The 14,514-nt window shown below is 46.7% G+C and overlaps 1 protein-coding gene across 1 annotated transcript in view; it reads left to right on the top strand.

Moving 5' to 3' along the window:
* Nucleotides 1-9,075: 9,075 nt before the first annotated feature.
* The window catches only part of LOC122555835 (retinol-binding protein 2-like), a 36,402-nt gene continuing 30,963 nt past the window's right edge, over nucleotides 9,076-14,514 (top strand). The window contains exon 1 of the mRNA XM_043702020.2: nucleotides 9,076-9,233. Coding sequence (XP_043557955.1) covers nucleotides 9,161-9,233 — 73 coding nt within the window. The 5' untranslated portion in view covers nucleotides 9,076-9,160. The remainder of the gene's footprint in view (nucleotides 9,234-14,514) is intronic.

The raw sequence follows: 14,514 nt of genomic DNA, 5'->3' as shown, positions 1-14,514 counted from the left end.
AATGGGCTCCAACTCTCTCAAGTTTTGAAGTTACAGAGCTTGAGGAACTGTTTTGTTGCTCAAGAACCTAGACCCACACAGGGTGCTTGTCATGACAGCTGCTGATACATGGTACAGGTGTGAGACTGACACAGCAAGGTGGCATCTGACAAGATGTCCGCCTCCTTGACTGAGGATTGCTGACCAGAAGGGCACGCCGTCTGGATGTGTCATTACGCTAATTTGCAGGCCAGGCAAGGCAAAGATATGGTTAACATGCAGGTAGGCACTCATGAACACATACTAAGAAAGCAAGCCAGAAGCCCTGAGGTGCAGCCTTGTCCATCCATGAGCCAACCCTTTGTCTCTGCACACAAACTAATCCCTGCTACAGCATTTCAATACCAATTCAGCCTGCAATGATTAGATTAGGTTCCCTACAGCGTGGAAACAGGCCCTTCGGCCCAACAAGTCCACGACCCTCCGAAGAGTAACCCACCCAGTCCCATTTCCCTCTGACTAATGCACCTATCATTACAGGAAATTTAGCATGGCCAATTCACCTGACCTGCACATCTTTGGACTGTGGGAGGAAACCGGAGCACCCGGAGGAAACCCATGCAGACACGGGGAGAATGTGCAAACTCCACACAGACAGTCAACCAAGGCTGGAATCGAACCTGGGACCCTGGTGCTGTGAGGCTGCAGTGCTAACCACTGAGCGACTGTGACACCCAATTGCATGTCTGCGCTTGCAGATCATCCTTCCAGTGTGTGGGAGAGGTGCCATGATGGTTGTGAGGGGTTCGAGAATGCCAGATTCAATGTCTGTGGACAAGGGGTGCCCGCAGCTGGTACATGTGGATCTTGTCCTGATCTGCAGTTTGGCCATACACAACATGGAGGTCATTCAGCGTAAGGAGTCTGTTGAATCCACCATCTACTCACTTTAGTTTGCATATTGAGTTTTCTTGGCATCCAGCTTGTTTGGCAGGTTTGTTGAAGTAGAAAGGTGAATATTAACATGCTGAGTTTGGCTATCAATGAGGCATTTAACAAGCATTGTTGCCCTAATTGGTAGCTCGCTGGTGCCAAGTGAGAAACTCACCTCGCTGCTTGTGAAAAGCATCATAGATGGAGCGAGATGCTTTCACCATTGAGATAGACCTTGCTGGATTGCTCATCTGATTCTGTCACATATTTCACCATAGCAGATGACACTAAGACCCTATAGGACTCTGCCAAATATCTTGTCTCCAAAAGCTTTAGTGAAATTCTTGTATTCTCCTGCACACTGCCCTGTGTTCTATATGAGTCTGAAAGAGTTAATACTGACAAGTGTCATAATCACTACCAACTGTGTTGATATTATACTGGCTAGGGGCAGAACTACTTGGTGGCTCAGTGGTTAGCACTGCTGCCTCACAGCACCAGGGACCCGGGTTCAATTCCCACTTCGGGCAACTGTCTATGTGGAGTTTGCACATTCTCCCCATGTCTGCATGGGTTTCCTCTGGGTGCTCTGGTTTCCTCCCACAGTCCAAAGATGTGCAGGTTAGGTGAATTGGCCATGCTAAATTGCCCATAGTATTAGGTGCATTAGTTAGGGGAATGTGACTGGGTGGGTTGCTCTTCGGAGGGTCGATGTGGACTTATTGGGCCGAAGGGCCTGTTTCCACACTGTCGGTAATCTTATCTACTTAGAATCTTAAGGAGTGCAAGTTAATATGAGATCTTCCTCAAAGTCTCTGTAACCTACCATCTTATATCTTGAAGTGCTTTTTCTCTACCACACTAGACCAGCCAGCTGTGTAGTTTCCTGGGAGGATGGTGGCTATGGAGAATGCAGCAATGTTGCTCTGAAGAACTGTTGTATGTTTCAATTTACTTGTTGGGAATTGGCACCAACTAGATTTCTGGGGGTAGGAGAGATTTGGAATTGGCATTTTTTTAAAAAAAAAGCAAGTTGGGGTATTAATAAGTTCCAAATGCATGTAAATAAGGTAGTCACCACGAAGCAGCGTGGTTCTGAAGACGCTATTTAAACCTTAAGGGGAAGGTTGCAAACCCTTTTCTCAATGGGAGATTCTGTTATTTTCATGCTGTCAGTGGCTTCCCAATCTTTTGCCATTGCTCATGCCACACCAGGCAAAAGACATTCTGCCCATAGTTTCAGGTTAGAGAGTCATTCATTTAGAACTGCAAAAGACTGAGTTTCATGATCACAGAACCAAAGGATGAGGTCAAAACTTTACGGTCCTACTGCATTCAAACATGACAGTTAGACACCTAAGAGGAAGAAAAGGTGCCGTGAAGTTTTATATCCTCAGGCAGATTCTAATGCGTGTTTGCCAACAAAACAAAGCTGGCACTTCCAGAAATGCGCAAGTTGATAATTGATCCAAGTCTGATTACTCAAACATTACAGTTGTCACATAGTCATACTTATTCCAAATTATATTAAAAAGCAGATGAATATATTGGATTCATCAAAATTATGGTCTGTTAAAACATACTGGCTGCAATCAAGCACCTCACCAATAACTTGTGCATTGATGGTCAGTTTGGGTTTCACTAGGGCCACTTGATATGTCTGAGGAGAAAGTGAGGTCTGCAGATGCTGGAGATCAGAGATGGAAATGTGTTGCTGGAAAAGCGCAGCAGGTCAGGCAGCATCTAGGGAACAGGAGAATCGACGTTTCGGGCATTAGCCCTTCTATGTCCATGGGTTCGTGACAATAAGCACTAGAAATGCACTTGATTCAGGAGCAGTAGTCTTCATTGGATGATGAAAACCAGCATAAAGTTAAGAATGAGGCTGAAGATTGAAGGGTTACATTTGCCATTCCTTTAACTGTATTGAATAATATTGAAACTATTCAGATGCCTTCTATGTTAATGAGAGGTTAACAATACAGAATCAGAAGCTGTTATAAAACTTCAATCAACTAAAGTGCACACATGATCAAAGTGATTAAGTTTAAGCTAAATGCAAAACTGCCTTGAAATAATTCCTCGATAAGTGTCAACCCATGGTTTCTTTTACAAAAGGAGACTAAGTGTTCTTATTCTGCAAAACACTTCTGTAGTGGCCTCAGCAAAACTGATTAAAATATCCTATTGCTCATACAGTGATTCTGTGCTGAGTTAGAGGAACAAAGGGAGTAGAATGGTGAGTGGAGAGGTGAAAGAAGTTTTGGCCAATGTTTGTAATGAACCCCAGTCTTTTTTTTTATTTCAAAAATATACTTTATTCATAAAATATTTTGATGATCTGTACAATTGGTCATGCCATACATCCGTAAACATTCCATTTCTTGGTATACAGAGACAGAGTAATCATTCATATATACAGGTCTGTACGATTACTATCCACATATTTAGCAGGGGGGTCAGTGGAGACCCCTTACTGCGTCAGCCCCCTGTGCTTAGGCAGGCAGACGTTACACGGTGGTCTTTCCCCACCGCGCCTTGGCGGCAGCTGCCCCAAGCTTCAGCGCGTCCCTCAACACGTAGTCCTGGACCTTGGAATGTGTCAGTCTGCAACACTCAGTCGGGGTCAACTCCTTCAGCTGGAAGATCAACAGGTTTCAGACCGCCCAGAGATCGTCCTTCACCGAGTTGATGATCCTCCAGGCACAGTTGATGTTCGTCTCGGTGTGTGTCCCGGGGAACAGGCCGTAGAGCACGGAGTCCCGCGTCACGGCGCTGCTCAGGACAAACCTTGACAAACACCACTGCATTCCTCTCCAGACTTCTTCTGCGTAGGCACATTCCAGAAGGAGGTATGTGACAGTCTCGTTTCCCCCCCCTGCAGCCGCTTCGAGGGCAGCGTGCGGTGCGGCTGAGAGTCCGGGCGTGCATGAAGGCTCTCACAGGCAGAGCCCTTCTCACCACCAGCCAAGCCATGTCTTGGTGCTTGTTGGAAAGTTCTGGCGATGAGGCATTCTGCCAAATGACTTTGACAGTCTGCTCAGGGAACCGCTCGATAGGATCCACCCTCTCCTTTTCCCGAAGGGTCTCAAGGACACTACGTGCTGACCACTTCCTGATGGACTTGTGGTCAAAGGTGTTTTTCTTCATAAACTTCTCCATGAAGGACAGGTGATACGGAACGGTCCAACTACTCGGAGCATTCCGCGGCAGCGAGGCCAGGCCCATCCTTCACAACAGCGGGGACAGGTAGAACCTCAGTACGTAGTGACACTTGGTGTTTGCGTACCGGGGATCCACGCACAGCTTGATGCAGCCACACACAAAGGTGGCCATCAGGGTGAGGGTGGCATTGGGTGTATTTTTTCCCCCATTGCCCAGATCTTTATACATCGAGTCCCTTCGGACCCGGTCCATCTTTGATCTCTATATAAACTGGAAGCTGGCCCGGGTGACTGCAGCGGCACAGGTTCTGGGAATAGGCCAGATCTGTGCCACGTATAACAGCAATGACAGTGCCTCACACCTGATGACCAGGTTTTTTCCCGCGATGGAGAGCGACCGTAGCTTCCACCTGCCCAGTTTCTGCCTCACTTTGCTGATACGCTCCTCCCAAGACTTGGCGCACGCCCCAGCCCCCCCAAACCAAATACCCAGCATCATCAGGTGGTCGGTCCTGACGGTGAAAGGGATCGAGGATTGGTCAGCCCAGTTCCCGAAGAGCATGGCCTCGCTCTTGCCTCGGTTTACCTTGGCCCCCGAGGAACGTTTGAACTGGTCACATATGCACATGAGTCTGTGCACGGACAGCGGATCCGAGCAGAAAACGGCACGTCATCCATGTACAGGGAGGCCTTGACCTGCAGGCCCCCGCTGCCAGGAATAGTCACCCCTGTCAGGCTCGCATCCTTCCTGATAGACTCAGCAAATGGCTCTATGCAGCACACAAACAAGGCAGGAGAGAGAGGGCAGCCCTGCCTGACTCCAGATCTGACTGGGAAGCTATCTGATTCCCACCCATTGATTGAGACTGCACTGACAATGTTGGATTGTAGAGCAGTCTGAACCAATTGCAGATTCCCTCCCCAAAACCCATTTTGGAGAGAACATCTCTCATATACCTGTGTGATATCCTGTCAAAAGCTTTCTCCTGATCCAAGCTGATCAGGCAGTTGTCCAACCCTCTTTCCTGCACGTAGGCGATCGTATCCCTGAGGAGTGCGAGACTCTCAGTGATCTTCCTGCCCGGTACAGCACAGGTTTGGTCAGGGTGAATCACCGACCCTAGAGCAGACCTGACCCGGTTGGCGATTACCTTTGACAGAATTTTGTAATCCGCATTCAACAGTGAGATTGGTCTCCAATTTTTGAGTTCTTCCCTCTCCCCCTTCCGCTTGTAGATGAGGGTGATGATGCCTTTCCTCATGGATTCATTCATGGTACCTGCCCGAAGCATACTGACATACACCTCCAGCAGGTCCTGGCCAATCAAGTCCCACAGAGCGGAATAGAGCTCGACCGGTAAGCTGTCGCTTCCGGGAGTTTTATTCTTTTTGAAGGACTCAAGGGCCTTGGTCAGCTCATCCAGAGATAGCGGCTGGTCCAGCCTCTCCCGTGTTCTGTCGTCGAAGACCTCCGTGATAGAGGACAGGAACGACTGGGAGGCCGCGCTGTTGGTCGGCTTCGCGTCATACAGACTGGCGTAGAAGGATTCACTGATCCTCATGACGTCAGCCTGAGATGACGTTAGCGAGCCATCTTCTTCCTTCAGGCTGCTGAGCATGGAGCTCTCTTTGTGCACCTACTGGAAGAAGAAACGTGAGCACGTCTCGTCCTGCTCCACCGAGCGGACCCTGGACCTGAAGATTACTTTGGAGGCCTCTGAGGCAAAGAGCGAGGCTTGCTGGTCCTTCACCTCCTTGAGGTCCTCCATGACATCGACCCCCATTGTCTGCAGCAGGAGCAGGTCCTGCATACTTTCCTGGAGCTGGGACAGTTTTCCCTGCCTCTCTCTCGCCTCCTGAACACCTTGGTAGATGAAGAACCTCTTGATGTTCCCTTTTACTGTTTCCCACAGTCCGCTGGGGACTCAAAGAGGGGCTTCATGGTTCTCCAACCTGCGTAGTCCCTCTTGAGCTCCTCAATGCTTCCCGGGGTCAACAGCTTTGTGTTCAGCTTCCACGTTCCCTTGCCAGCCGGTGGCTCGTCCTGTAGGTGACAGTCAGCCAGCAGGAGGCAGTGGTCAGAGAAGAACACCGGTTTGACGTCAGTGGATCTTACCGAGAGCGCTCAGGACACAAACAGGTAATCTATCCTTGAGCTGATAGACCCGTCTGCCCGTGACCAGGCGTATCTATGCTGCGCTCCGTCTGCAGGGGTGCTGAAGACGTTGCGCAGCTTGGCATCTTTTAGCATGTCCGTCAGGCCTCTGGACGTGGTGTCCAGTTTACTGTCCCCCCCGCCGGATCGTCCATCTGCATCAATGATACAGTTAAAGTCTCCGGTCAGAATGACCGGCCTGGACGTAGCCAGCAACAGTAGAAGCTGCTGCAGGATGGCCAACCGTTCACTCTTACCCACTGGGGCGTACACATTATCAGTCTCAGGGGAGCGTTTCTGTACATGACGTCAGTGACGAGGAGGCACCCGCCCACCACCTCCTTAACTTCGGAGATGGTGAAGTTGCCTCCTTGCAACAGGATACCCAGGTCGGAGGCGCGGCTATCGTTGCCCCCCGACCAAACTGACAGCCCATGGGCCCACAAGCTCGACCATCTCCTGTAGCTGCTGAGGTGCGGTATCTCACACTCCTGCAGGAACAGGACATCGACTTTAACTTTGGCCAGGAAGGCCATCATAGAAACACATCGCGTAGCCGATTAGATGCTATGCACATTGATGCTGGCAACTCTTATCCCCATTTTAACAGTTTACAAGGTTACCAGTGTCCATTTGCTGCTGGTCTTGCCTCTCTGGGGTAGCTGTGTGCATCCCCCGTGGTGACGGCAAACTGCTGGACCCTCCCAGGGCTGAGGTAGCTGTCCAGCTCCACGCTGGGGCCATTTCACCGCTCTGGTGTCTTCGGGTCGGGCCCAGGGTCAACACAGTCCAGTTCCCTGTCCGACAGCAGGGCTGTCATAGGACCGCTGCTCCCAGTTACCTGGAGCTGTGGGCCGGTGGGTACCTCGTGGTTCTCACCGGGTAGGGGGAGGTCTTTACCCATCGCCTCAGAGGGATCACCTTTTCCTGCTTGGGCGGTGCTGCCCTCCTTTTTCCCCGCGGCGCTCTGTCTCTTCCTCTGGTGACGACCCTCCTTGCGCCCATCCTCACTGTTGGAAGAGCTGCCTGTATCCTCGTCGTGTAGGTGTCACTTCCCCCTTCGCTGGGTGGCTTTGGGTGAGGTTTCCTCTTTCTGCTTTTGACAGTAATCCAATCCTCTGCCTCCTTTGTTCCCTCCTCTTCCCTTTCCTCTGTCTGTCTTGAAGGAGCTTGGATCGGCTGCTGTACCTCCCCGCTGTCTGCAGTCTGCTCCACTACAGCCTGCCCTTCCTTCTGGGTGCCTCCAGACACCGTTCCCGTGCTGTTTTGTGGTACCTTGCTGGTCTTGGGCGGTCCACGGCTCGTGTTGCCTCCTCCGGCCATCTGTGCATAGGTGCCGGCCCCTCGTCTTAGGCAGGCCTTGTACATGTGGCCCGCCTCTCTGCATAGATTACAGTTCTTGGCCTCTTTACATTCCTTGGTCGGGTGGCCTTCCTGCTTGCAGTTTCGACAGACAGTCACTTTACAATCCGCCGCCATGTGGCCTGACCTCCCGGAGGTTCGGCACACTTTCGGCTGCCCTGCGTATGTCAGGTAACCTCTGCTTCTTCCAATGGCAAAGCGGGAGGGTGGGTGGAGGATGTTCCCACTGGCATCAACCCTCAGGGTTACCCTGACCTGTCGTTTGCTGGTCCAGATCCCAAAAGGATCGACCACATTGGTACTTTCTCCCTCGACTTGGACGTATCTTCTCAGGAAGGTCAGGACATCCGCTGCTGGGACGTGGTGGTTGTACATATGGATTGTAACAACCCAACTCCTCTGCGCAGGAAGCACACACAATGGGACCACCGACAAGATGAACCCCAGTCCTTGGTTCATTGGCATTGATTTTACTGTCTATCCCTTCTGGATATTATACCTGGAGATCTTCCTGTGACTGTTGGGACACCATGTTTTCCTCCTTGTTGTGACCTTCTTTACCACCACCTCTATGGAGATAATCAGAAAACCTTTGGGAACTGCCTGACAACACAAGAATCTGTCCAAAAGTACGACAACAGTCAGTGCAACCTCACTTGAAAAGTGTATTGCTCTTCAAACTAAGCAAGTGCTTATATGCAGAGACAAACAGAGTTAATATTGCATCCAATGACTCTTTGGAACTGAAGGGGGCTGGAAAATGATGGTTTTTATGTTGCTGAGAAATGGGAAGAAGGAGGGAGTGGAAGAGATGGTGAAGGTGCCTGAAACAGCAGACGAAGAGCAATGGTAATGAAGAGTGATCCCAACTCAAAATAGATATTCATGACAGCTGTGGATATTTGAAAATAGATTGGTTTTGCGAAGAGGAAACCCAAGTACACAAGACACTGGAGGGGTAAGCAAAATGGAGGACAACATTCATGCTCTGAAGTTGTTGAACTCTGTGATTTGTCTTGAAGGTTACAAATGCCAAGATGAAAAATAAGGTATTGTTCCTTCATCCAATTCCTGCTTCTGATCAAAATTGAGTCTTGTATGTCACAAATAGCATGGTCTATTTAAACTAATTCGGCCAATTACTACAGACACAATTTGAATAATTCAATCAAATAATTTCGGCCTCTGTCAGAGATACTAATAGAAATAATAGCTTGGTTACCCTTTGATAATTCAATTGCTTTATTTTAGGAAGAGTTTCCCATACTGTAGTCTTATTTCTCACATAGGTTCTAAAGTTGTGCATAAAATTATTGAATCACCCCATCCTTGGAATTTAAATTGATTTTTCCATTTGCCAACTAAGCAAAGATGAAAAGAGCTTGTGCAATAGATAAATGTTTTGCAATTCCCTAATCTGATCGTATTCTCTAATATGTTGAACTACGGTCATTCATGAGATAACTGGAGCAGTATAAAAGCATGTGCACTCAGCACTTTGTTCTGGTTGATCTTCAAACAACAAAGATTTGCTTTTTCTTGATTCTTTGCTTCAAAAACTGACAAGATGCCAGCAGATTACAATGGTACATGGGAGATGATTGAAAATAACAATTTTGATGGCTACATGAAAGCTTTGGGTAAGTTTAGACTTATCTATGGGATAAATTGAAAGCTTGGCAATCATAAAGTTTCTTTTAAATTTTGGTGTGAAACCTATACATAGATGGAGCTCCAGGCTTTAACCTTGAATCCATGAAAGTGTGGTCGAGCAGAATTCAAGATTTGCATGTTTCTAAAAATAACTAATTTTGTTTTGTTGGTTTTATACTTAGCAAATGGCCACTGGCTTTGAAGAAAGCTGTCCACTCTGATCTCTGTGGAATGAATTTCCTCTTTCTTTTATGTCAGTTTAACTCTAGAAACAAATTAAGAGGATCTCCAGACATGCAGCAGCAGTAATGCCTGCAAGCAGGGCCAGGCAATCACTTTGCAGTCTTCACACTCTGTGTTCAAAATTTCATTTTTTGAAAGGTAGAAAAATAATGCCACTCCTGATAATTTAACCATCATTTCCATTTAAAATCCAGGCCAATATGGTTGATAATACTTATTACTTTAATTCTTGCTTCCCTTCCTGAAAAATGTGTCCTCTTGTGATCGGTATGTTATGTGAAATGAAGGGCAACCGAAGCTAACATGATCACTCTGAAAGAGGAAAGACGCAAGCTAAAATTGTTTAATGTTACATTCCATGACACTGCAATCCTGTTGCTCTAAATTCTGTGTCGTATGATTCTGCTCCACAACCACCTGCTGAAGATGCAGCGCTTCGAAAGCTAGTGCCTCCAAATAAATCTGTTGGACTATAACCTGGTGTTGTGTGATTTTTAACTTTGTCCAGCCCGATCAAACACCAGCACCTCCAAACCGTAAAGAGCAATATCAGTTGGCACTGCCAATCACTTACAAACGTATTACAGTTTTAGGAAAATACTTTTCTAGCATATGAGATTTGCTAGGCAAAGAGTGGAAACACAGATGTCTTATGCCATTTAACCTGCATGGCACTTCAAGTGGGCACCATTACCAAGTGCCAACCATCTGCTTTCTTCCCCTACTACTATATCTTTATCATAATTTGGCATATTACTTTACCCAGATAATTGTCTAATGCCCTCTTGAAAGCTTCATTTGAACCAGTCTCCACTACACTTCCAGATAGTGTATCAAATGCACTGATTACTCACGGAGTGCAAAAGCTTTCTCTTATATTACCTTTATTTCTTTGCAAATCAATTCATGCCCTCACATTCTGGTTCCTTTTATAAGTGGGAACAGTTTATCCATATCTATATCTGACCTGCTTATGATTCTGATAACCTCTATCAGATCTCCTCTTAGCTTTCTTCTCTTCAAGGAGAACAGTCCCAAAATCTCAATCTATCTACATAGCTCTTGTTCCTCATTCCTGGAAGCATTCTTGTACATTGCACTTGTAACACTTTCTCCAATGTGTTCACTTCTTTCTAATAATGTGGCTCCCAGAAATGTACCCAACATTTCAACTGAGGTTTAACAAGTGGTTTTTGTAAATTCAACATCACCACCTTGCTCTTGTATTCTATGCCCCTAATACTAAAGTCAAGGATACCGTAAACTATATTTAATGCTCTCTCTAACTGTTCTGCCATCTTCAACTATCTGTGCGCATTTACATCTTCGCTTCTGCGCCCCATTTAAATTTGTAGTCCTTATTTATAGATGGGATGTGGGAGTCACTGGTTAGGCCAACATTTATTCTCATTCCTAATTACCCAGATGCCAATTAAGAGTCAACCATGTTGCTGCGGGTCTGGAGTCACATGTGGGTAAGGATGGCTGTTTCCTTCCTGAATGAACCAGATGAGTTCTCCCCTAACAATCAACGATAGATTCATGGTCATTATTAGACTCTTAATTTCAGAATTTGTTTCTCTCTTGAATTCAAATTCCACCATCTGCCATGGCAGGATTTGAACCAGATCCCCTGAACGTTAGAACATTACAGCACAGTACAGGCCCTTCGGCCCTCGATATTGTACGGACCTGTGAAACCAATCTGAAGCCCATCTAACGTACGCAATTCCACTTTCGTCCTTATGACTATCCAATGATTCTCTGGGTTTCTGGATTAAGAATCCAGCAATAATTCCTCTAGGCCATTGCCACTCCATTTTATATTGTCTTTCAATGTGCACCATTGAAAATTTCATAAAACTAAGGTTAGGTCATGCCATACATTTTCTAAGTGCAGTAGGGTGTATTTTACAATAAATCATATTTGCAAAGAAAATCTGTCTAAAATTCATAAGATATGCTTCTGTTGTCTGATGTAGGGCAGCTTCAAGTGGGGATCCGTTTCCCAGGTTGAGTTATGAGCTGAATTGGGACTGTCGGTCATGAGGCACCAAAGGCTCACAAATGCAGATCTGACAGAGTTGTAGTAACTGTGATCCTTTTCAAAAAGGCCCCTTCTCTTACAGACCCCTCTCCACACTCAGAGCTCTTCCCTACTCTTGCACTCACAGCCTTCCTCTTGACCACTCCCATATTTCTCATTGAAGAGCTGTAACAATTTCTAAGCCTCAAACTGGTGTCACAGTGGGAAAATGCTCAGGAAACACTGATCTAAACTATCCCATTTTTCAATTATCTTATCTGCTATTGCCAATAGAGAGATAAATTTCTGTATTGAGTTATTGGGGATGTTTTTATAATGCTAAAGGTATTAACCAAACATTGCATTATCTGTTAAATATTCTCTGATCATAATAAATTGCTTAAATAAATGTGTATTTATAAAAAGATCAATGATATTGTATTTCACTTTATATCTACTGTGAATATCAGTGGAAAATAAAGCAACATGTTTGTTAGAAAGGACAAGAGCAAAGTAATTCAAATGCTGGAAGTTTTAAATAAAATCAGAAAATGTTGGATAAACTCAGCAAATGTATCTGCCGCTGATGTGAGCTTGTGAAGATTACCTTTCCTCAACTCTTATTATTTTGTACCTTCATATACATATGGTACTGAGGCACAAGCTAAACACCTTAAAGGTTTTTGTGAGATGCTTTCTTTAAAAGGCCATTTTCACAGAGACACGAGGATTGTAGAGTTGGATTTGTAATAATCTGTGACAGGCAGTCACTTTGAAAGAATGAGACTGAATTTGAAATTAACTTCTATGGATTAAAAACATGAATAAAAAATTTTCTAAATGCTCCGGCCATCTAACTTTAAACGGTTTCTTCTGAGAACCTTCACACAACATAGGACAACAATCCTATTTTTGATCTAATCAAGAAAGTATATACCCTTTATCATGTGATTATTCATGGACCCATGTCAAAGTATAATATGGACAATCAATGGATTTGAGTCATGCGATCAATGTTGCCTTTTGATATGTAGTGTTCATTGTCACAATTTAAAGACTAGTTACATTTTTAACAAGTATTAGAATCAACTGAAAAGCTTGCAAAAATATTTAGGACCATGTAGTGCATGTCAATTTTATTTTGCATCACACATGACAGCTACGGACCTATAATTCTAAGGTTTGCATTTAGAAATGCCAAGCATGAGGTTTTCAAAGTTATCTTCAGGATGAGTTCGGGGTTCCTGGGTCAGCTGTTAACCCAGGCACAAAACAAGTCCAAGTGAGGTAGGGCGAGGCATTCCTCTGCTCCCATTTCATTTTTCATCATAGGCTTCCAGAATCCTTTCTTATTTGCAAATCTAAGAATAGATTACTCACTTTAAGTAATGCTGATCTTTCAAACAAAGCGTATGCGCTTTCAACAGAATCTGAATTTAACAACTTTCTGGTTTAGCAATAAACTTGTCTTTCTTCAAGTTTAATCCAAGTCTGAGGCAAATGACAGAACCTTTGGAATGTAACTAATGGCCTTCACTATCCTGTAGACAACCGGCAAACAAGGGAGGCGCGGTAGTAGTTTGGCGCACCAACCTTTACACCGCTGAGGCTAAATGCCAGCTTGCGGACACCTCCTTCTACTGCCCCCTTGACCTTAACCCACCTCCCACCACCAAACCATCATCTCCCAGACCATCCATAACCTCATCACCTCAGGGGATCTCCCATCCACCGCCTCCAACCTCATAGTCCCACAACCCCGCACCGCCCGTTTCTACCTCCTGCCCAAAATCCACAAACCTGACTGCCCCGGCCGACCCATTGTCTCCGCCTGCTCCTGCCCCACCAAACTCATCTCTGCATACCTCGACACGGTCCTGTGCCCCTTAGTCCAAGAACTCCCCACCTACGTTTGGGACACCACCCATGCCCTCCACCTCCTCCATGATTTTCGCTTCCCCGGTCCCTAACGCCTTATCTTCACCATGGACATCCAGTCCCTGTACACCTCCATCCCCCATTACGAAGGACTCAAAGCCCTCCGCTTCTTCCTTTCCCGCCATACCAACCAGTACCCTTCCACTGACACCCTCCTTCGACTGACTGAACTGGTCCTCACTCTGAACAACTTCTCTTTCCAATCCTCCCACTTCCTCCAAACCAAAGGAGTAGCCATGGGCACCCGCATGGGCCCCAGCTATGCCTGCCTCTTCATAGGATATGTGGAACAGTCCATCTTCCGCAGCTACACTGGCACCACCCCCCATCATTTCCTCTGCTACATCGATGACTGTATCGGCACTGCCTCGTGCTCCCACGAGGAGGTTGAACAGTTCATCCACTTTGCCAACACCTTCCACCCCGACCTCAATTTTACCTGGACCGTCTCAGACTCCTCCTTCCCCTTCCTAGACCTCTCCATTTCTATCTCGGGCGACCGAATCAGCACGGACATTTACTATAAACCGACCGACTCCCACAGCTACCTAGACTACACCTCCTCCCACCCTGCCCCCTGTAAAAACGCCATCCCGTATTCCCAATTCCTCTGTCTCCGCCGCATCTGCTCCCAGGAGGACCAGTTCCAATACCGAACAAACCAGATGGCCTCCTTCTTCAACGACCGCAATCCCCCCCCAGACGTGATCGACAATGCTCTCCACCACATCTCCTCCACTTCCCGCTCCTCTGCCCTTCAGCCCCCCCCCCCTCCAATCGCCACCCCAGGACAGAACCCTACTGGTCCTCACCTACCACCCCACCAACCTCCATATATATCGTATCATCTGTCGTCATTTCCGCCACCTCCAAACGGACTCCACCACCAGGGATATATTTCCCTCCTCTCCCTATCAGCATTCCGAAAAGACCACTCCATTCGTGACTCCCTTGTCAGGTCCACACCCCCCACCAACCCAACCTCCACTCCCGGCACCTTCCCCTGCAACCACAAGAAATGCAAAACTTGTGCCCACACCTCCCCCCTTACTTCCCTCCAA

The sequence above is a fragment of the Chiloscyllium plagiosum genome, unplaced genomic scaffold (assembly GCF_037043375.1).
Source record: "Chiloscyllium plagiosum isolate Xiang-an unplaced genomic scaffold, Cpla_swu_hap1 HiC_scaffold_13, whole genome shotgun sequence".
In the NCBI taxonomy this organism is placed as follows: Eukaryota; Metazoa; Chordata; class Chondrichthyes; order Orectolobiformes; family Hemiscylliidae; genus Chiloscyllium; species Chiloscyllium plagiosum.
Note: the sequence above shows the minus strand (reverse complement) of the source record. Positions and strands in the feature narration are given on the sequence as shown.